General features: G+C 35.6%; 3 protein-coding genes across 4 annotated transcripts; 1 reads left to right on the top strand and 2 right to left on the bottom strand.

The window, feature by feature from the left end:
• Positions 1 to 2726: 2726 nt before the first annotated feature.
• LOC115623630 lies at positions 2727 to 17853 on the top strand. Its single transcript, XM_030518072.1, has 2 exons — positions 2727 to 2851; positions 17683 to 17853. The coding sequence occupies exons 1-2, from the start codon at positions 2791 to 2793 to the stop codon at positions 17826 to 17828; spliced, it is 207 nt and encodes a 68-aa protein (XP_030373932.1). The 5' UTR covers positions 2727 to 2790; the 3' UTR covers positions 17829 to 17853.
• LOC115623628 (protein I'm not dead yet 2-like) lies at positions 6104 to 9521 on the bottom strand. Of its 2 annotated transcripts, none has more exons than XM_030518070.1 (14): positions 9443 to 9521; positions 9265 to 9388; positions 9089 to 9205; positions 8878 to 9026; positions 8706 to 8820; positions 8592 to 8647; positions 7967 to 8092; positions 7662 to 7908; positions 7391 to 7479; positions 7036 to 7130; positions 6892 to 6978; positions 6581 to 6774; positions 6385 to 6522; positions 6104 to 6321 (listed from the first exon to the last, which is right to left on the bottom strand). In XM_030518070.1, exons 1-14 carry the CDS (start codon positions 9454 to 9456, stop codon positions 6193 to 6195), a joined length of 1680 nt encoding a protein of 559 aa, XP_030373930.1. In that variant the 5' UTR covers positions 9457 to 9521; the 3' UTR covers positions 6104 to 6192. The 2 variants fall into 2 exon arrangements, with proteins under 2 accessions (XP_030373930.1, XP_030373929.1); XM_030518069.1 differs by having other exon boundaries at positions 7036 to 7184.
• Positions 10264 to 13155, bottom strand: LOC115623629 (protein I'm not dead yet 2-like). Its single transcript, XM_030518071.1, has 14 exons — positions 13023 to 13155; positions 12834 to 12957; positions 12661 to 12777; positions 12450 to 12598; positions 12275 to 12389; positions 12160 to 12215; positions 11964 to 12089; positions 11657 to 11903; positions 11281 to 11369; positions 11128 to 11222; positions 10979 to 11065; positions 10728 to 10921; positions 10529 to 10666; positions 10264 to 10472 (listed from the first exon to the last, which is right to left on the bottom strand). The coding sequence occupies exons 1-14, from the start codon at positions 13031 to 13033 to the stop codon at positions 10350 to 10352; spliced, it is 1671 nt and encodes a 556-aa protein (XP_030373931.1). The 5' UTR covers positions 13034 to 13155; the 3' UTR covers positions 10264 to 10349.
• Positions 17854 to 22636: the final 4783 nt, after the last annotated feature.

Genomic DNA, 22636 nt, shown 5'->3' on the forward strand with positions numbered 1-22636 from the left:
AGAGTTTAATTCAATTAAGTTCTTGCCCAACTTTCGTGATTAGGTGGTGAGCATGTTTTGGGCCATTGTTAGGATTATGTGAGATTTTCTGGCAAATCCAAAACAAAAACTATAGAAAATACTTGGTATACAGCTACAATAAGAGAGACTTTAGTTCAGTGCTTTGGCAAAAATACACAATAATATTTGGCCAGGATTTGGTTGAAAAAGCGGAAATATTTTAATGTTTAATTCACATATTAAATATTATTGTATTTTATTTTACGATTTAAATAGTAAACGACATGCGCTTTCAAGTTTCCATGCTCAACAAGGCAAACAGCTAAAACCAACATAGTTAAAAGTTTATACAATTTATTTGCGCATACAATCAATTTTGTTTGAAATTGTAAACAAAAATGCTTCACTTTTGTACAACTTTTAATTACTTTAATGCAAGTTTGGTGTACACTTTTTGGGAAGTGTTTTGGTCATGAAAGTGTTTGCCTTTCTAACACCTTCCAAAAAGCATTTAGCGTTTCCTATTTCCATTTAAGTAATTTAATAGCTTTTTATAGGTGCTTCAAACTTACAATTGCTAATCTAGGTAAACGATAGCAAGGCTTCTTGCCATTCTTTTCTCAGAACTGGCTAAACGACGTCAACAAATTTTATTAAAGCAGTTACCATAGCAATTTATGGTTCTGCTATTTCTTAGCTTAAGCGTTGAATATGTCAGAAAAAAAAAAGTTCGGTATTTTTAGCGTTAACCTTTAGTTTTGTTTTTAACGCCAGTGCCACTTATAATTATTTCCTGTTAAATGCACCCTTATTCGCATTAAACTTGTAGTTGTTTACGTCCTGTGTAACTGAATTTGCATTTTCTGTGCAGGCGTCGGGAAACAATGCTACCAAATTGCATTTGCCGCGATCCATTTGCCTTCCACGTTTCAAGCCTGGCCTGTGTGCGTGCCTGTCTGTTATCCTGGCAGCCTAACAGCCTTAACTACCTGAAATGCAATAACTAAATTGCTTTATAAATCAAGCTATGCTCAAGCTTGTCACCCACAACCCCACTCGTTATCCATTGCCAGCTTTTCGCCCACGTTGCCATTGCACTTGCAGGGATTCTCGAAGGGCCCGCAGCTAGCTGCTCACGAATTGCTTTCCTTTCATTGGCCACACATAGTACGACACTTGACACAAACATAGCCTCACATAACCTCATGCATAAGTGATGCGAACAATGAGAGTGGCAACAGCATTAGCAGGAACCAAAGCTACTTACACTAATTACGCAAATTGAACGCAATTACTTATTTGGCACACACACACACACACACACGCACACTGGCACATGTTGCCAACAGATATTCTCAAAAGGCGTCGGCTCCAATGGATGCTGCAATCTCTGACTCTGTCGCTGACGTCCTCAAACGCGGGGGGTTCAAGGGTGTAGACTGCCGGTTAGGTGACAGCAATTTTGTTAATATAACATGCATATTAATTATATGCATAATTACACGATGGCTGGCGTAATTAAAACAAGGCTGACGTGGCGTATACGCAACATGACAGCTCCACTTCTACAGCAGTGTGTCTGTGCGTGTGTGTGTTTGTGTGTTTGTGTATGTGAATTTGTGAGATGGAATCGTGATAAATTATGTATATTAATATTCCATAACAAATTAAAACGAACTAAGTCGCACTTTCATTGAGCAGAGAAATATAGAATTGTTTTATCGAACAATTTTTAATTAGGTCTGTTCCAAATTCCTCGAGTTTTTAGCAAATATGGGTGCTATTATGGGTGTTTTAATTACACTGCACAAAAACAACGATTTTTAAGCACTTCTATACTTTGTTTTTTAAAACAAAAATTGAATTGAATTAAAGTTTTATTTTATTTTAATAAATCAACAAATTGTGCTGATGATACAGATTACTCTATAATATGTTTAATATTATATTATAATATATGATATTACTCAATAGAGTTATAAAATAATATTAAATATGCTATAAATTCAACTCAAAAAAAAGTAAACCTTAAAAATAACTATGTCTTTAAATGCCTCCGTTACGTTAGAGGAATGTTATTTGCCATTTCGCCTGATATGCCTTGATTCACAATCATATGTGGGCAGAGACATTATAGACCTAACAAACTTTAAAAAAAAAATAGACCAGAATCTTAATTTTACTTAGGAGCTAATTAGATAAAGTAAAGACAGTAATTAATTTTCTTTAAAAACTTTAAAAACAAATGGATTTTGAATTTTTTGTATGAAAGTTCTTATACGAATCACTTTAAATCCAAAAAAAAGGACAAATTCTATTTCCCTTCAACTTTTGTGTAAGTTATTTATCTTATCTTTCAATACCATCTCTGCCTATCACTTGTGGATTCTTGAATGCACCGAATATAACAATATAATAGGTCCATCTCTAGCTTGATTATACGTCAGTATGTTTATACTATGATATATTTTTTTGCCTTATAGCTTTAACATGCTTTTGACAGAGTCATTAACAAGTCAGCCCAAACACCCAACATTTATGCTGATTTTACAATTTTTTTTTTTATTTTTCGCATCTTTACAGCGCACTTGAGAGCTCAACTTCCGACAACAATAACAATAACCATAAGCAGATCAAGAGCGCATCAACGTTGAGTGTTTTATAGTGGCGACCAGCAACACAGGAACAACAACAAAAACAACACGAACAACTGAAACAGGAAGTAGCGGCAAACGAGTCCTAGTCAAGAGCATTTGCAGGCACGCATCATAAGAACATTTCAATTTCAATATGGCCGGCGGTGGCAGAACGGCCGGCAAATACGGTTATTCAGACAACAATTATTACAGTGGTAAGTGGCATGCACAATAAACAGACCAACAGACAGGACCGGGACCGGACACGGTCCAGAGCAGTACAAAACAAGAGCCGAATGCTTTGTGGTGGCATTGCCGCAACGCCTGTTGTGAGTACTTTGCACTGTGCACACTGCTTCATAAACTCGAAAATGTGTATAAACGTAAACTTTTCTTAGAATTGACAGAATTGAATTTTAAACAACAGTATATAATTATATATAAATTATGTGTGCAAAGTTTGGTTAATGTAGATTTTGAAATGTGGATGCTATTGACGAAATTCTGTAGCGGGGGAAGGGGGGCGAAATTCCAAAAAATAAAATAAACTCATCCTTTCTCGGACATAGGAGAATCTGGATGCCTTATAGTTTCTGAGATCCTTGCGTTCATCAAGACGGACAGACGGACAGACGGACGGACAAACGGACGGACGGACGGACATGTCTAGATCGATTTCTCTCGTCATGCTGATTCAGAATATATATACTTTATGGGGTCGGAGATGCTTCCTTCTGCATGTTACATACTTTGCACAAACCTAATATACCCTTTTTACCCTACGGGTACAGGGTAAAAAATTCCAGCTCTCTACTTAGAAAAAAGACCTTTGAACTTCAAAAAATTATAACACATAGGTTCGTTTTTAAGGTATTTAAAAACTTCTTTCTTTGTTTTCACCATTTTGTTAGGTTTGTGCCTTTAGTGAAACAATCAAAATTATTAAAGAAATATAATTTAAGTAATTCAAAAAAATTTTCAAAAGAATATCTATGATTCTTTGACCTGACAGATTTTTACAGATTACAGATTTATACGAAGTTGGTTATGGCTTCTCCACAAAAACTTGCACCTATTTCAGAATATAAGTAGATTCTAGAGAGAAATTTCTGCTTTTTGTTTTGTCATTGCTGATGCCCCTCTGGTGGCTTTTATGTACTTTAAAACTTTTGTACTATTTTTTTAATAATAATTCCAAATGTTTCCAATCTTCTTGCTTCTGTCTTGCTCTTTTTTTCATCTTTTTCGTTAACAGTGAATGTAAAATCGTCAAACATTAAATAATTACTGAATGTGCATCTTAACATCTATGGTTATTGATTACAAACGGAAACCAATAACTTATAATTTGATAATACTTTCTAGTCAAGAAATCTTTCCTACGGAATAAACTTCTCAAAAAATATGTCTAAATGTAGAGGTTGAGACTCTGTCGTAAATTGTTTCCTACTTAATTTCTAAAACACGTCTTCAGAGATTAAAACAAAAGTGACAGTATCCTCTGGCGAAAAACCGTCGATTGAGTCGATTCTCAGAAAACGAATTCCGTGGTCTAAAGCATTATTAAATCGTCTTATACATTTTTTATTTTACAATTTCAAAGTTGGTGAACCCAAAATTCGAACCGCTAGCTAAATGAAATTATTAGCAAACTTTATTTTCTCATTTCATTTCTCGCATAACTTTCAAAAGAAGGTATGGAAAGGCACAGCGATTCTAAAACGATTTGGGGTCATTTTTGTAAATTTATAACTTTTTCATATTTCGAATTTTTCATCTCTGTGTGGGAAACACTGTGCCGTAATGCCCAACTCCTCTGCATCCCTCGTTTTACAGTTTGTTTACGCGTGCGAGCGACGCCATTGTCTATTCCCTCGCCATCGGCGGTTGTTTCTTTTCTGCCTTTCCTGCTACCATTTCAGCATTTGGCATTTGCTTTGTTTGTTTCCTTGGCGTCGCCATAACCGTCTTCCTTATCATCATCGTCTTCATTGTCGTCCTGACGTCTATGAAGTCCTGCATACTTCGCAGTAATCAGTGTTGAAAAGCGTCTCTTTATGTGTGCGTGCCTCCGTTTCTGCCCTGCTGCCTTTTTATTACATTTATTTCGGTGCGTTTCTTATTCATGTGTTTTTCTGTATGCGTGTGCGTAAGCGCGTGTCTGTGTATTGAAATGTCTTTTGTATGCATGCTAGGTGTGCGGGAGTATGTGTGTGTGTGTGGTATTTGTGTACGTTTTTATGTAACATCGCACACTTGAGAGATCATTTGCATGGGTATCGGCAGCAGCAGCTTCGGCAATTGGGGCCAAATTTGTGCCTAGTCTTATCTATCCTATACAAATAATCTAAATTACGAATTATATTGAAGTCACGCGCAAATGATAAATAGTTTCTCAGAACCTATACATACATGTATAATCCTCTGATTATACAAGACGTACTCATACATAAAAGGTATTTTAATATAACGATTCGATATTAATGCATTCGAATAAAATTTATAAGCAAATTTGTTAATTAACAATAAATTCCCTGCAAAAAAAGTCTCTTCATTTTATGGAAATAAAATTTCAGTTAGAATTTAAAAACTATATTCACAAGAAACAGTTCTTAATAGCTATTAGTATAATTTAAACTCTTCAATAACTCAACTATTGCATTTCAAAAAATACTGCCATTTCATATTTTCAGCGTGCATGATATGAGTTCAGTATTCTAGTCCAATATCTGCTCACAGCATCATGCATAACGACTTTATGCTGTGTTTGCATAAAGTTTTTCTTCTTTGGCCCGAAATGCCCCTAAGAGGGCTTAAGCCCTCATGCACGTCCCACAATGCCGGAGGCGGCAACATTTAAACAATGTGCAACGCTTCTGTGGCCAAATAGAACTTACATTTGCAGACGTATCCTGAGGAGAAAACTTTATCATAGTTTTTGATTGCCACAAATTGTCCGTAATTTATGTGTTTTGATCTCTTTGGCCACAAAATATGAAGAGACCACCTGCCAAGTAAAGTTTTGTGGTTTGTGGGTGAGGTATTAGGCTGATCCTTGAAGCTTCCCTCTAAGCTTGGCATATTTGCATAAATATGTGGGTGTGTGTGTGTCTATGTAAGGACTTGTGGGTGGCATAAAAATCACATTCCATACGATACATATATATGCAAATAGCTACGTTTATGTGCGTGCCTGTGGATGGCAAGTTTGCAGCATGTTTTCCATATAATTGAAAATAAATATTTATTATGCAAGCATGTATTGGTAATGTAACGATTCATATTTTATTAATATTTAGACTTCTGTTCGTCTAGTATTGACTTTGATTTACAAATTGAAATTGTTGATGATTGCATTTTGAGTGTTTGATTGGCATTACGTGTTGGCCACAAATTAAGCGTGCATGTTATATTGAGTGCTGAATACTGATAGGTCCTGTGAAATATTTTGCTCAATTTGGAAATCCTTTACAATAATAATAGCTAGCGCATTTATTAGAAGCTTAGTTAATTTAATTTAATTATTATACCCATTCTAAAAACCATTAATTGCGCATTAGTGTTGGGCTTCTTTGGCCCAGTCTGGAAATGATTTGGTAGCCGGAAAAACAACTATTCCCCAAGTAGTGGCATTCAACAAAACCATTGCAAAGCCCCAAATGGTGGGTAGAATTCCGGCTACCGCCTGAATTCGATTGGAACACAATTAGAAGCAATTCAAAAATAATTAAACATTCGAAAAAATTACCATATACTTGGTCTTGATGCCCGCATATCCCGATATAATCGCGTTTGGTGGTGTGCTGACAGGCAAATGATAAGCCATACTCATCGCCAGAGCCGACGGCAGTGTCAGCTTTAATGGATGCATTTTAATTTTAAGTGACTGGGAAAATATATGGACTAAGTAGGATAGATGTAAATTATCGTTTGGTCGTACTTACCACTTCCGACAATATGGGAATGAGCACATTACAAACGGCTACGTTCGAGCCGAAAGCCGTACAAAATATACTTAGAAAAGTGGCCACACCTTGAATTACAAGACCCGGCATGTTTTCGGCAAAACCCATAACATCGGCCAACATCTTAGCCATGCCACTTACCGTGCTGCCTTCAGCCAAAGCAAAGCCTCCACCTATTAGATAGAGTCAAATAAATATACACAATATTAATTAAATTTCACATCAAAATTTAAGTATCTTAGTAACAGACTACCCATGAATGAGAGCTTTGAGGTTTGATTTGTACTTACCAAGTAAAAAGGCCAAACCAAACGGTGTATGCTTATCAACAAATACCCAAGATAGCAAAGCATCCATGGCACGCCCAGGAAATGGCGCTATATAAGAATTGTAATCTCAAATTATCTGCTGGAAGAAGCCCTCTGGACACTCACCTGATCCGAAACAATATCTGAAGAAGGTGTACTGTGTTGGCAGTGCAAAGCATAAAATGAGGGGTAACATGAGTGGAGAAGAACTTCCAACAGATCTGAAAGCATAATATGTAGATATTTTATCCAAGTTGTAGGAAGGCCAAAATTGTCTGCCAAGAAATACAATTCAAACAAATATTTTATGAAATATTACATCCTAAACAATCCGAATTTACGAAATTAAAGTATTTAGAGATTTCGTTTTAGTTATGTAGCTGATAACCAAATAATTATAATTATAATATAATTATATAATTATAATTGTTATATATATAATTATTTGTACAGCCAAACGAAAAAAGCCATGACAACTTACGTAGCATTGAGAAAATCTCCCCAGCCTTTAATGAATCCTGGCTGCCGGGTGAATAAAAGAAAAATCATCATCGAAAACAGGATAGTCAGCTAAATGGATGGAAAAGTTTTGGATCAATGTATATTTTGTTATCTTAAAAAATTCAAAATATGAAAAAAAAAAAAAACTGAAGGCGGCAGAATTTAACGCTCGTGTTAGTATTTATAGAATTCAACGCCATATACCTTCTTCTATCTATAACCCTAAGATATGTTCAAAAAGTACATAAAACCTGAATCTCATGACAAGTCATTGCGCCCAGCTCCTTATAGCGTTCCTTCACAACTGCGTGCAGAATTGCCTTATTTACCGTGCCTCGTTTTACTTCCTGTCCAATTTTGCTATTCGGACGAAATAGTCCCATGTGTGTAACTTGTAATGATATATATAATAAGATCGTATTGGCTACAACAACCAATGGAATTGCGTACGCCATGAATATGGGAAAATCAACATGCTCCGTAGACATCGGGAAGCGACTATAAAATAAAGAGGAGTTATTACTTTATACGAAAACGCCTCATTCATAAATCTTACGTATCATATAGACCCTTAAAGGTGAGATTTGTTCCAGTGCCAACGAGTGTTCCGCAACCACCAATTGTCGAGGCATAGGCAATGCCAAAGTAAAATGCCATTGCCATTTTGGAAGGATGTGGATTTCTGCAATAAATAAGTAATACATACGTATCCTCCCTCTTTTTATATTTTAAAAAGAAATAAAAACCTTGAGTCACATGTTAGATAAAAATTTCACCACATGAAACCGACCACACATACATATATTATTATGGCGCACTATTTCGCCTTAAAATGGTACTGAGTTGGATTTGTTGAAGTTTTTCATTGACAATATGAATAAACTATTATTTTAACACATCGCGCATTATTTAATCAAAATTTAATTTTCTTTTTTGCCCCCCTTTGGAAAAATCTGCGTACGCTATTGTTAGAGATACAGATTAAATCAGATTATTGTTTTTAAATACAAGTGTACTTGATTTTTAATATTTTCGTTTCGAGCATTGTCAATGCTCTGTTAGTTTTGGATTAGGCAAAAAATTCTTACACTATATAGTATACCTATTATAAATACTGAATAATATTGTTTTATAATAATTCTGCGTTTTTCAAGATTTCAATTCATTTCTTTAATACTCACTCGCCCTCCTCGACAGGCTCCTCCTCCTGTGTCATGTAGACCTCGAAGATTTCTTGCTGTAATACCCCCGAAAAAATCAATAACAACATCAAAGCTAAGTAAAGCGATACATACTGTCTCCATTTCGTTAAGTACCGCCTTTACAATGGGACACATCATGGCTGTGGCCGCAGAATTGGATATCCACATTGATATAAAAGCAGAAACCAAAATTAATCCTAAATGCAAACTATAACATTATGTTATTCGATCTGTTTGACATTATTATAAAGCTATGACGACTTACCGGCGCGGACTACAACCGACAATCAAAATAGTTCCCAGCGCTATGCGTTGATGCAGATTGCTATATTCTATGGCCAGTGCTAAGAATAGACCGCCTAGGAACATAACCAGTGTATCCGAAAAATAGAGACCACAAGTGGTATCAGAATCCTGTAGCACAACAGCAATATGATTAATTGTATGCTATAGATTGTGGTTTAGTCCTTTCTTACCAGAATGCCGAAAAATGGGAGAAAAACAATGGGAAGCAATGCTGTCATATATAGTGGTATGCACTCAGTTATCCAAAAAACTGCCATAACTACGACCAAGAACAAGCATTTGTATGCCTGTCAAGCATAAGGCTGTCAATGTAATAGCTCATTATTAATACATCTTACAAACGTACCGCTGAATCTATCCTATAGGCATATATTAACAGGGGTGCTAATGCTAATGGTATCAAAATCGATGCTTTGCCTTCCCAATGATGGATACAGCAATGTCCAAGACTTTTGCCGAATGACAGTTTCCTGATAACAAGAAAAAATATAGATATTTATTTGATATACTAACGAATACCGTACTCTGGTTCTTCCATTATGCTTGCCTCAATTTTTTGAGGCCACTTTCAACTTTTTTAGGTTAAACTTTGACACTTGAAAAGATGTGAATGATTAGAATGTAAAAGCACCTATAAGTTTTTTAAGACCAGGTGTTTCTCAACCCAATTTATTTTTTTAAAGACCATTTCCGGAAAATGCGTTAGGTTCTTCTTTGTGACCAATGCGCCAAAAAACAAGACGCATATCGCTTCACAACCACGCAACATTTTGACACAAATGACAATAATCGAGCCTAAACGAAGAAGGTACTTTCGACTGCTTTGGGAGTTCAAACAAATGGAGAGCTCATGTAAAGAGTGTATGCATGTCTATGCGTGTCTATTCGTGTCTGTGTGTGAATATGTATGCAGTACAATGATGAACCAAAGCAGCAACAACAACAGCTGTGCATTTATGGCTATAACTTCCTATTAAATCGACCTATCACAATGAAACTTGGCACACGGACACGTTATCAGTAATTGGAGGTAATTGCTAAACTTAAGTTCGAAATTTTAGGAACTGCAGGATGAGGTGGGAGGGAGGGTAATTCAAAAATACAAAGTTTTTTCATTACCCGTACTACCCGCAGCTGTTGTTGTAGTTGCTGCTTTACAAGCACATACACCAATACACACAAACACGCATAAACACGCATAGTTATACTACACATATGTAAAGAGCATTTCAATGTCGGGGCACCCGACCTTAGCATCTTCACTTTAGCTTCTCATTTTCTTCACTGTTAACTGTTCACAATAAAAGTATACTGCATTTTTCCTTTAATAATTAAAATAAATAAATTATTTTTTCAATTTTTTTTTTATTTTTGGAATGTTCATTTAATTAATTTAATAACATAATGTATTGTCTGTGATTTTATTTTGGCTTATAAGCCTTCAGCCCATTCTGGAAATTTAGTGCTACCGGGATAAATTATTTTTGCCCATGAAATGGCATTGAGTAAAACCAGTAGAAAAGCCCAAATAGTGGGTAGGATGCCAGCTATTGCCTAGTTAGAATTGGGACAGAATTAAAAAGAACTCAGATTTGAATACAACCCCTTACCAAATACTTTGTCTTGATTCCTGCATATCCAGATATTATGGCATTCGGTGGGGTGCTAACAGGCAAGTGATAGGCCAAGCTGATCGCCAGAGCGGGTGGCAGAGTCAAGTTCATTGGATGCATTTTAATTTTCAGTGCCTTTTTAAAAATTAAAAGAGAAATCATTTTTTAATGTTCTGGTCGAGATTGTTCAGCTTACCATTTCACAAAATATGGGAATGAGTATGTTACAAATGGCCACATTCGAGCTGAAAGCGGTACAAAAAAGTCCAAGGAAAATTGTCAAAGCCTGTACACAAACATCCGGCATTTTTTCAGCAAATCCCATTGAATCGCCCAACATTTTAGCCATGCCGCTTAACTTGCTGCCTTCAGCCAAAGCGAAGCCACCACCTAAGAAGGAGAATGCTAATTGAATTTCTAGTCACACAGACTATTTTTTGGACGTACCTAGCAAGAAGCACAAACCAAATGGTGTATTGTTATGCAGATATTCCCAAGATAGTAGAGCATCCATGGTACGACCCGGAAATGGTGCTACACAAACACTTCGAATAATAAACCTCCAATCAACTAATGGGAGCCTTATTCGAACTCACCTGAACCGCAGCAATACTTGAAGAAAGTGTACTGTGTGGGCAGCGCAAAGCACAAAACGACGGGTAACCAGACCGGACAAGAACTTCCAATAGGTCTAAAACCAAAAACAATGGTCGCATGAGAGCTATAAACTCAAGACCACATCCACTTACTTGGCATTAAGTAAATCTCCCCAGCCTTTAATAAAGCCTGGCTTACGGGTGAATAAAAGAAACACCATAAAGGTGAACATAAAAGCGACCTGAAAATAACCGAAGGTGTTAAATTATTCTGTTCTGTGTGTTTTGAGTCTTTTGTGCCCTTGATTACCGTATAAAGCATACAGAGGACTGTTAAATCAGAAATAGAGACTTATAAATTATGAAAGCCTATGAAACAATCATTTCAAAAAATAGTTAGCAAGTTTTATCTTAGAACGTGACAAATTCGAACAATTAGCGGAGGAAGTCTGAAAATGTTATTCATTAATTAAGGACCTATAGGCCGAACCTTGTCCTGTCTATTAATCTAGAAAATCAAATGAATAACCTGAATCTCATGGCAAGTCATGCTGCCCAGCTCCTTATAGCGGTCCTGTACAACAGCTTTTACAATGTCCTTATTATCAGTGCCTCGTTTTACTTCCTGTCCAATTTTGCTATTCGGACGAAATAGACCCATGTGTGTTACTTGTAATGATATATATAATAAGATCGTATTAACTATCACAATTAAGGGGATCGAGTACGCCATGAATATGGGAAAATCAACAGCCTCTTTAGACATGGGAAAGCGGCTGCAAAATAATGTAAATACTGAATCTAGATAAGTACGTAGATATAATTACAACTCTTACGAATCATATAGACCCTTGAAGGTTAAGTTTGTTCCTGTGCCAATGAGAGTTCCGCAACCACCAATTGTGGAGGCATAGGCAATGCCAAAGTAAAATGCCATTGATATTTTGGAAGGATGCGGTTTTCTGATAAAGACAAGCAATAGTACCGCAAAGCAATTTATGTATGCGGTATGTTTATTAATAATTAACTTACTCTCCCTCCTCGACAGGCTCCTCTTCCTGTGTCATGTAGACAGCGAAGATATTTTGCTGTAATACCCCCAAAAAGTTAAATAAAAACAGCTACTTGTAAGTTGAGCGATACATACGGCCTCCATTTCGTTAAGTACCGCCTTTACAATGGGACACATCATGGCTGTGGCCGCAGAATTGGATATCCACAATGATATAAAGCACGTTACCGTGATCAACCCGCAATGTAAGCTATCATAATAGTTTATCAGATTTTGGGACTCACACAATAACTTCTATATGTCGACTTACCGCCGCGGACTACAACCGACAACCATAATAGTTCCCAGTGCGATGCGTTGATGCAGATTACTATATTCAATGGCCAGTGCTATAAAAAGGCCTCCTAAAAACATAACTAGTGTATCCGTAAAGTATAGACTACAAGTGGTATTTGAATCCTGTGGGACAGTGTTCTTTCAATTGGTTTTTTTTTCGATTTTAGTATTCGTTGCAGTCTTACCAAAATTCCGAAAATTGGTAGAAAAACAACTGGAAGTATCGATGTCATATATAGTGGTATGCATTCAGTTATCCAAAAAATTGCCATATTTCCCACTAGATACATGCATTTGAATTCCTACCAAGCAAAAAGTTTTAATTCGTTACCACTATTTACTAAAATTACACACGCACCTGTGAGTTTGCCCTGTATCCATGTATTAGAAGGGGTAACAACAATATTGGTATAATAACGGCCGCCTTGCCTTTCCAATGATTTCCGCAACACTGGCCAAGGCTTTTGCCAACCGAAAGCTTTCTGTTAAATAGGAAAAATTTAGATTATCGGATATGAACTTTTCTTTGATGCCCAATCAATCGTACTCATCCTCCATTTTGGCTGTAGAGGGCTTTTAGTTCTGCTGCAAATTGTCACGGTTAGTAAATGTATTTTTGAGAACCAACTTTTCCCAAATATTTCTAATAATAATATTCAATCACAAATTTGGCAATGACTCTAAACAAATTCAACACCTACTTGCTTTTAAATACAAATAAGCAGTAAATAAAAAACTAACTGTCAATAGTACGAAGCTTAACAAATTGATTGATTTGGTTTCAAAATTTAAATAAAATGTAACTCTAAAGTATTCAATAATGGTCCTTCCGCTTGCTCTTTCTGCCTATAAAAGCTTCAAATGGAAAAATCATTCACTTTGAGAAATATCCCATGTCTTTTTTTAGGATTATCGATGCATTTACACTATGATTTAAAAATTTTAATTTTTATTCATTCTCTCACAATTTAAAGATTATTTATGAGTTTTTTTTGGGCAAACAAATAAAACCTACATTGTAATGTTTATTCTTTAAGTTTGATTATACCCTGTACCCAAAGGGTGAAAGGGTCAGCAAAAATAAACTTCAAGTTGTAATTATTCCTGCCTTTTTCATAGAGCATAAGGACAACATTTATTTATATATAATAACACTTATAATGATTACAATCCCTGGTTTCTTTCTTTTTTATAACATCATTTCATGTTTTATGATGCTGTTTGGCTTATTTTTAGCATCTTTGATATGCTTTTCTATTTGCTGTCATTTTTAAGCCCTCCCTCTGGCTACAAAGCTTTGAAGTTGTTTTACAATTTCCTGTCGCAATCGCTGCAACAAACACCAAATGGCAGACCCTTCCTATATTGACTTCCTTCCCAATAATCCCACCTTCCCCTCTCTTCATGGAGAGCGAAATTAAAATTAAGGCTGCTATACAGCATGAGTGACATTCAAGAACAATTTAATTCCCCATGCATATGGAGCGCAAAACACACACACCACATAGCTTCAATCGGAGTATGCCAGGAACTTTAAATGGAATTCCTTAATGTTTGCTAGCCGCACAAGCCATTGGCCACAAAAGCGTTTGCCAAATGACTGGAAAGTAAATGCCAAAGCACCAGTCGCCAGTCAAAGCAAATAAATGCAAATGGTTTATTAGAGCTGATATTGAACAGCAACAGAAGTAAAAAAAAAGCTAACGCAGTTTTTTTTTTTTTGTTTTTTTGGCAAAACAAAAGTAACTCCTGTAGAGACATGCGAGCAAATAAAGAAAATTCCGCGCCTTTTGTCTGGCCCGAGGGCGACATGAAAAATGTAGCATACTTTATTGACTGTGTGACATTTTATGTGTGTATTCTTGGAAAACAATAAACGAAATTTAATACAAATCTCAACCCACGCACACCAACAAATACACATTAAGGAACAGAGAGGAGCACGCCACTGGGCCGTTGTCAGGCCCATATAATCGGTCTATATTTATAATTCACGATTATGTTGGGGCATGCCAGTTTTCATTTGGATTTCAATTTCTCCACTCGCTTTTATTTCCATTTGCATATGCTACTGCGCCGCCTATGCTTCGTTATCCCTACAGCAGTGGCCCATCTCAAGTTTTTACGTTTGTCCAAATGCCTTATGAATTATTTCGTGTGCATGTCCGGCTACAAATTTTCTATGAACCATTATTGCTTACATAGCCGAGGGAGCCCCACTTGAAAACTTTTATTGCGCATTTGATATTTTCGCAAAGAAAAATAAAAGAATTGCCATACATAGTACTATTCAAAAGTTTCTGCTGGCAGATAGGGAAATAGGAGAGGCAGCTGTTTGGCCTAAAGTTTAAGTGGCTTCAATTTGATTTTTATACAAGCATTTGTTAATTGGACATGTTGCTAGGCAATGCAAAGCGTTTCCATAATATCCTGCTGTATGTATGTATATATATATTGCACCCCAACTTGACATCAAAGCATCCAGTTGGTTGGTTAAGTTTTGAGTGCCAGGCAATATTCGTAGACAGAAAGCGACAATTGAAATTCACACTTAAGTGGCAAAGTGAAATTGTTAAATTACAAAATGCGAAACATAATGCGTTTTGGGCACGAATTTGTAAATTTATGCTAATGTTGACAGCAGGCGGACATTAAAAACAGATACTATTTACTTTTCATTAAGAGGGCACTACAGAGTTCGCTATTTGCAAAGCGTTTTCTAGTTTCTAGTTGTCGGAGAAACAAACTGCACATTTGGGTTACAAATTGTTTAAATTACAAAATTTTGTAAAACTTACCAATATTGATAATGAATAGGAAGAACATCTAGAAATAAAAATTCATTTCATTTCATTTTATATTGAAGCTATGATTTTTAAAAGCAGTATGATGGATAGCCTTGTTTGGGAAGAGACATCTCTTAATGCCAATTATTTTTATATCCAATGCCATTTATTTTATTTTATATTACACCCGACTTTAATAACCAAAGAAGAGAATAAATGGTTATTAGTTATATATTTGCATTTAAAGCAAGGTTGTAGTTTATTTTATGGTCATTAAAGAAACTTAAACCGTTTTTCAAATGAAATTGCATTGATATAGCTCTGCTGGAAAGAATTTAAAAGAAAACAACTGCGGTTTTTTGCTATATTTTTTGAAAACATTTCCAAATGCTATATATAAAAAAATCTTCTTCGAAACGGCAATAAGAAGAGTAATGATCAATAAAAACTGAAATAAAAAAGCAGTTAATATTCTAAATTTATTTTACTTTAATATTACCTATATATGTATGTATGTATAATAATTATACAATTTTTTTTTAATTAAACATGTTATATTGTTAAACAATAAAGGCGATTGATTTGATTCTTATTTTTGCTTAAAGATGCTTGAAGTTTGTTAAGCTTTCCAGCTACAAGCAATTAAAAGTCTCCACACTTAATTCGTGAATAAATTAATTTAACTACAACGACTTAAGTGAATAATTTATTTCAGACTTTTGAATAGCTTGACAGATTTCAGTTCTTCTCCCAACCAAGGAGCTTACCATAAATTACCCTGAAATTTGGAGCATGTAATAAATACAAATTCATATTAATTTATTAAGTCTTTCAGACCGGTTGACAGCTTGTAAAAAAGTATTGCTTACATTTTGGGGCGCCCAATATTGTAGCTCATTAAAACACTTCATGGCGCCACTATAATCAAACGCATTAACCACACCATTTCCCCAAGATTTATGTCAACACACACATACACACATTTTGCGTCAAGCGGGGCTAAAGTTTGCGTTGTAATTAAAGCCTTCCAATCAGCGCACAAGAAAATGTTCGAGTGACTCGGCAAATATGTGCCTGTGTATGTGTACATATGCGAGCGTGAGTGTGTGCTTTGACTGCTGCTGTAAACAAGATTTTAATTTGTCCTTAAGGCAGTTCTATTGATTATGTGTTAAATTACGCAGAACAAACATTACAAGCCAAATGCTTGGAAAGAAAGCTTTAGCCCCACTATTACCAAAGCAACTGACAAGCAAAAATATAAGTATAAGTATTCGAGTATGTATGTATGCGTATGTTTGTATAAACACTCATAATTACATACATTAATATGCACTTAAGGAAGAAAAATATACGCTGAAATGTTTTGGCAACGGTAATGTTCGAGCTGTTGAAACAGCTGTTGTAATAAAGGCGAATTGCAAATCCGATTTTCATTTTATTTTTATTCGCTTTACTGCTTTCCTCCTACTGCTCTTTGTCTGTACAAATACGTTTATTGCTATGAAGCGTACGCACACATACATATATATATGTGGCGGTGTATCTGCGAAATTGGTTATGTATATGGTCGATATGTATGTGGCCATCATTTTTATTTATAACAATGCATTCATCAGGATTTATGCGGTATATTGTTGTCTGAATATGCATGAGCCTTGGCAGCAACCCAAAACAATGTGAACAAAAATATAAAAAATCACAATACCAAACAGAATTACTTATTGACAAAAAACGGATGTGACACATGCATAAACACACACACACACATACACTTGTACACAACATGACAATGGCCACCTGTCTGCCAAATGTCGGGGGGCCTAACAAATGAGTGCCTAAAAGTATGCTGCGCAAAAGCACAGCCAAACAACAACAAGACTAATTGACTTACATTTATCAATTTGCTATCAGATATGTGCACGTGACACAACAAATGGGCGCGTGAATTACATTTACTTTTTCCTTAACATACGTAAAGAAAAACATAAAAACATAGCTTAACTCATCAATTCGGCTGGTTGTGTCTTTTGAGATGGATAATGGAGCGACCATCAGAGAGGTGCCTGGCCAGTCGTTGTACCGGCTGGTGAGCCTGTTAATTTGGAGTTCCACGGCCTACAGAATTTTGTTTTAAATAAATTTTCAGTCTGCAATATAAAAACATTAATTTAGCAGAATTATACATAGCCTCTTGTCAGGCATTTCAAATAAAAAACACACATAATAAACAGGATTATACATATATAGACTTTTCTCCAACTTGTTAGATATTGCAAATGAGTTTAATTGTATTTTAAATTGATTTGAAAACTTAAAAAACAACAACATATAAAATTCTAGAATATTTTCATTGTTTATATATTATATATTAATATCGAAGTCTTTCTAATTATTTTTCTCCTTCAATTATCTTTACAGGTCACTCGTATAAAAGCATCAACGATGAGATTATTCTGGTTAGCATCATCATGGGCATCACAATACTGGTGTTAATCACCATTGCCCTTTGCTACATTGCCTATGAGAAATGTCACAAGAAGCGCGAGTATTATATCAACGCCTAAAGAGGCTCAAGTCTTTAAATAAATAAACGCCCGCACACACTCTAGTTTTAAACGAAATGCTAAGTCAACAACAACATGAACGACAACAAAAAATGCGTGTCACAACGCCTGACACTCGCCTATACCCGACCCCAACCGCAAACCTTTTCCCACCCAAACTCAAACCGACATCCGCAGTCGCACATTGGCTGGCAAGGTCAAGCGGCAGCGCTCCATCAACATTGTTGACGTTGACGATTTAGTTTTAGCTCACTGGCTGACTGGCTAGCTCGTTGGCCAACATCAGTGGCTTGTTTTGCCACTATCTGTGTATCTGCCATGCAGGCATCACGCACGCACACACACACACACACACACACACACACACACACACACAGAAACACACATCCACTCAACACAGACACAACTATACCTACATACTCGTACATGCAATTTTTGTTCTGTTTAAACGTTTTTCATTCTTTCCCATGCAATTTCAAGTGCCAGCAGAAAAGTAGCGAGCAAAAGGATACAAAAAAGTAAAATAGAGGGGAAAAACTAAAGCAGAACATGACTTGTTTAGAGCGCAATGTGCACTGTGTACTCGAAATGGATGAAAGGCATGCGAATAATCTACAAAGGTTGGGCTTACAAAGATATATGAGTTTCCCAATTATTTGTTCGCAGCAGAGTTTCGCCATAAAAACGAATTTCTGTTAGCTTTTTCAAAAATTTCATTTAATATTGCATGCAGAGGTCTGAAGTACAACAAGTTTTGGAAAATTTAAGTCGGAAATGCATGAATCAGAAGTACAGAAGAATTTTTTACTCGCTGGAGAAAAAACAATTTAAAACTTTATACTTAATTTAGCTTCTGGTGTTTTTATACAAGGACCACCATCGATTTAGTCTGCGACTCACTTTCAAAAACAATACACATCAACACGTTTTACGAGCGTATTTCATTCTGGATCATTCTACATAAAACCCATAAATATTAAAACAAACTTAATATTAAAGGAAAGCAATATTTAAGCCATGCCTTACTCGCAATTCGTTTGATCACATACTCGTATAGTCAAATAAATAGATCACATTTAGAGCCAATTCTAGCAAGTCAATAACAATCGACTCAATCTCTGATAATCATGGTGTAAATTGTACGCGTACATTTTTATTAAGGACGTGGAAATTTAATGGCTGATTTTTGTAGATTCTCCAATTATTTTCGCCAGCTAAAAGCTTTTCCAAACAGAAGTTTTGTTCATTTATACAGTTTTAACCACTATCATTGATCCACAAATTATTCCCAAGTAAACTATTCCTAAAGTAAACTTAGCCCTAATCAAACAATTGGGTGTGGCCTCCAAAACAAATGCGTGAGCAATTTTATAGATTTAAATTTGGCTTCAAATCAACGAAAAGTTCTGGTTACTCCAGAAATTCTTGTGCTCTTATAAAATTGTTTCCAACTCAATAACAATATATAAGTTATCGCAAATAGCATTGAACAAATTTGTAACCATTGGTAAGCTTTTAAAATGAAAACTTGTTTTTTTTTCCTGTTCAACAACAGAAATTCCTTCGATATTGCTCTTTAATATAATTTCGATGAACAGGGATATTTTTTTCTTGAATCCAAAGCTTCAGCTTAAGAATTAATTAATTTTTGTTTTATAAAAGCGCAAAGTTTTTTGGAGTTTATTTTTTTACCCAAATTAAAAAGTCGTCGGTTGAATTTAATACCCCTCTTGGAATATTCAGAGTAAATCACAGCAATCAGCAAATCACATCAGCTTTTGTAATTTTGCACAACATTTTTTGTATTGTAGATAAATTTTCGTAAACTTTCTACCATTTTGTGAGCATTTTCAGGCAATTAGCTCAAATATATACACGCAGAAGATTTCTACCACCAAACTAACAGCCATAGAGTAAAAATTCAAATTTGCTGCCTGGCACATCCTTTGGGGTTTTTTAATTGTGCTATTGCTTGCGTTCGTAGCTTCAAAGCTTGGTCTCTTTTATAAGTCAGACTAAGAAATGAGGGAGGATGTAAATTAGCCAGTGCAAATAAATGGCCTTCAACATTCAACTTCAATTGGGACGCACGTCCAGGTGGACTTAGTGATACAACATTTCCTTCCGGGATGTGTTTATTCAACGTAAATATAACTTGCTTACGTTATTCCTAATTGCGTTATTGCTTTAATGGAGCACTCATTGAATACACAATTCAATTAATTAAGCACTCAATTCAAAGGTAGACAACAGTGCACTAGTATGTACGAACACATCTATTTTAAAATTAATACCTATCATGAAGAGCCATAAATATTCATTCAATGGCCAGTCAGCATAATAATACCATAAAAGCAATGTCTCATTCAATTGTGCGGCGCAGCTCTATTTCGGGTCTTCTCCTACCCCAACGACTGCAACAAAAACAACAGCCAAAGGGAAGTGAAAGGGAAGGGAACTTTCAGAAAGAAAAAAAAGCTAGCATGCAAGTGTGTGCAATGTCGTTCTGTGTTGACTGCTCGTATATAGATGCCAATTTCGAATATTGACAGCGTGGGAGCATTTAACCAAACGAACAAACCAAGCCAGAAAGCAAGCTCTGCGCTGGCTTTTCCACTATTTTGTATGTAGGTTTGTGAGTTTTCTGCTTTTTCTATTTGTGTGGGGTTTGAGGCTATAATAATAGAAACAGTAGCGGAAACTTTGCCACCCCACTCATGGGAACAAAGCGAGCAGCACAATCGTAAAGAAAAACTATAAAAAAAAGGAAGAGAGAATCGCATAGCAATTGTGCGATAACAAAACCTTAACCGAAAGCGAAACCAAAGCGTATCCGAAAGGAAAACCCCAGATGATGGGATTCAGCAAAATCAAAACCCACAAATGAACTCGAAGGCAATGACCAAAACGAGTTGTCATTCAATTAAGGCACATGAAGCACTTTTATGTTTGAGCTTAAACCAAAGTGGACGAACACCCACATCGTGTTGAAATGTGTTGCCTACATTTCGGCGCAAATTTAAGCTTACTTTTTCAAGGCTTAAAATCTAGCTGTCTAGCAACAGAACATAAATCTTTGGGCCAAAATTCTTACAAGACGCTGTCACCCATACACACACACACAGCACAGCTCGTGTAGAAAAGCAAACACACATGGGGTATGCTTAATGTTAATCAGCTTAACAAGCCAGTCGTGTCGATTCAACGTGAAATGTGTTTTTAGGACCATAAACAGTGTTGATGCCTATAAGAAGACAACAAACAAGCATACACCCACTCTCTTACAAGCCCACACATACACACAGACTTAGAAAGAAAATGTATTCAATAGATATTGAGGACATATATGCTTTTAAAAATTAACCAAATGAAAAATGGCAAAGTTCGTTCGTTGTGGCCAAAAATTATCGGTTGACAAATTGTCAAGCCATCATATGAGCTCATCAACTGCAGATGCCTATCAGCACTGGATCTAAAAAGTTTATGTGGGGGCAATGAATGAACAGAAAAGGCCATTTTTTCTATCATTAATCTTTCTCTTTAACACACTGTATAGCAAGTAAACGGATTTATAGCACACACATTTTTAACTATAAAAAGTAAGAGTGTGCCAATCCGTTTCATTTTATTATTTGTTTATATAAAATTGTTAATTGTTTTTTATTTGTTTATTTTTAGAACGATTTAACATTGGATTACTTAGAATGCACATTCTGTTTGACAACAATCAGGTTTATTTAATTTTTGTAAGGATAGTAGGTATACTTATAAATACATTTCAATTATTTGTTCCTTCGTGTTCCTTTTCATTTTTGTTTTCTTAAAAAGCTGTCTTTTTTTTCAAAATAAATGTAATATAGATTTATATTTTGGCAGTATGATTTCGATGGTATAATTTAAAAGTTTATTGAATTTTCGTCAACTTGGTTGTTGACAAAATTATGCCGCATTTTGTTGGCCAGTTTTTGAATATTTATTCATTTGGCTGCCCCACATAAAAGGCATTTATAAAACTAATTTATGGGTTCAAAACAAAAACTATCGCCCTCTGCCTTCTGCCCTCGATGCCAATGAACTTTGCTCGTGAAATTCTTAAGCTTTTTTATGTCCAAGATTATGGGTTTCTTTCACTACTTTGTGCAGCTCTGTGCATTTGCAAGTCACATCCACTTTTTACTACATAATGTTAAATTTTTAAAGACGTCATATACGAGTTGTACTTGTATATTTGTAGATAACCCACTATCGGGCGGGCGGACGTTCGGAACTCATAAAAGCCCAAAAAAACAAAGAACTTTACTAATTACACGTTTATAAAAGGGAAATCCATACATAAAAATCCAAACACGCGCACAAAAAGCAGCAATAAAATTTATGACAGCTATAATAACAGTACATAGTGAAGCACAGTGGATGATAAAGTATGTAAGAGAAAGAGAAAAGCATGCTGCACTATTCTGAGCACGCGGCGTACATCCTTTGGCGGAAATTTAGTAAAGTTGCGTTCAAAATGAATGAGTCGTGCAATTTTTAATGAAACCTGCACACAGACACAAACACTCACAAAATCAAAAATACACACGTATACACATAGTTTATGCTCCTTGCGGCATCGCATACAACTGTACTTTACGTCCATTTTTATAGGTTTTTTTTTGTATTTATTTTTGTGTTGCGTTGTAACTTGAATTGCCGCATCAGCTGACGAAGGAAAGACAAAAAAAAGGAAAGCGAAATTAATTTATTGTCGCTGGAGTACGTGCTAAAATGCACAATATATGTATGTCTATGTGTGCATGTACTCTGTA

This window comes from Scaptodrosophila lebanonensis, unplaced genomic scaffold (genome assembly GCF_003285725.1).
Source record: "Scaptodrosophila lebanonensis strain 11010-0011.00,11010-0021.00 unplaced genomic scaffold, SlebRS2 tig00000053-arrow-pilon, whole genome shotgun sequence".
In the NCBI taxonomy this organism is placed as follows: Eukaryota; Metazoa; Arthropoda; class Insecta; order Diptera; family Drosophilidae; genus Scaptodrosophila; species Scaptodrosophila lebanonensis.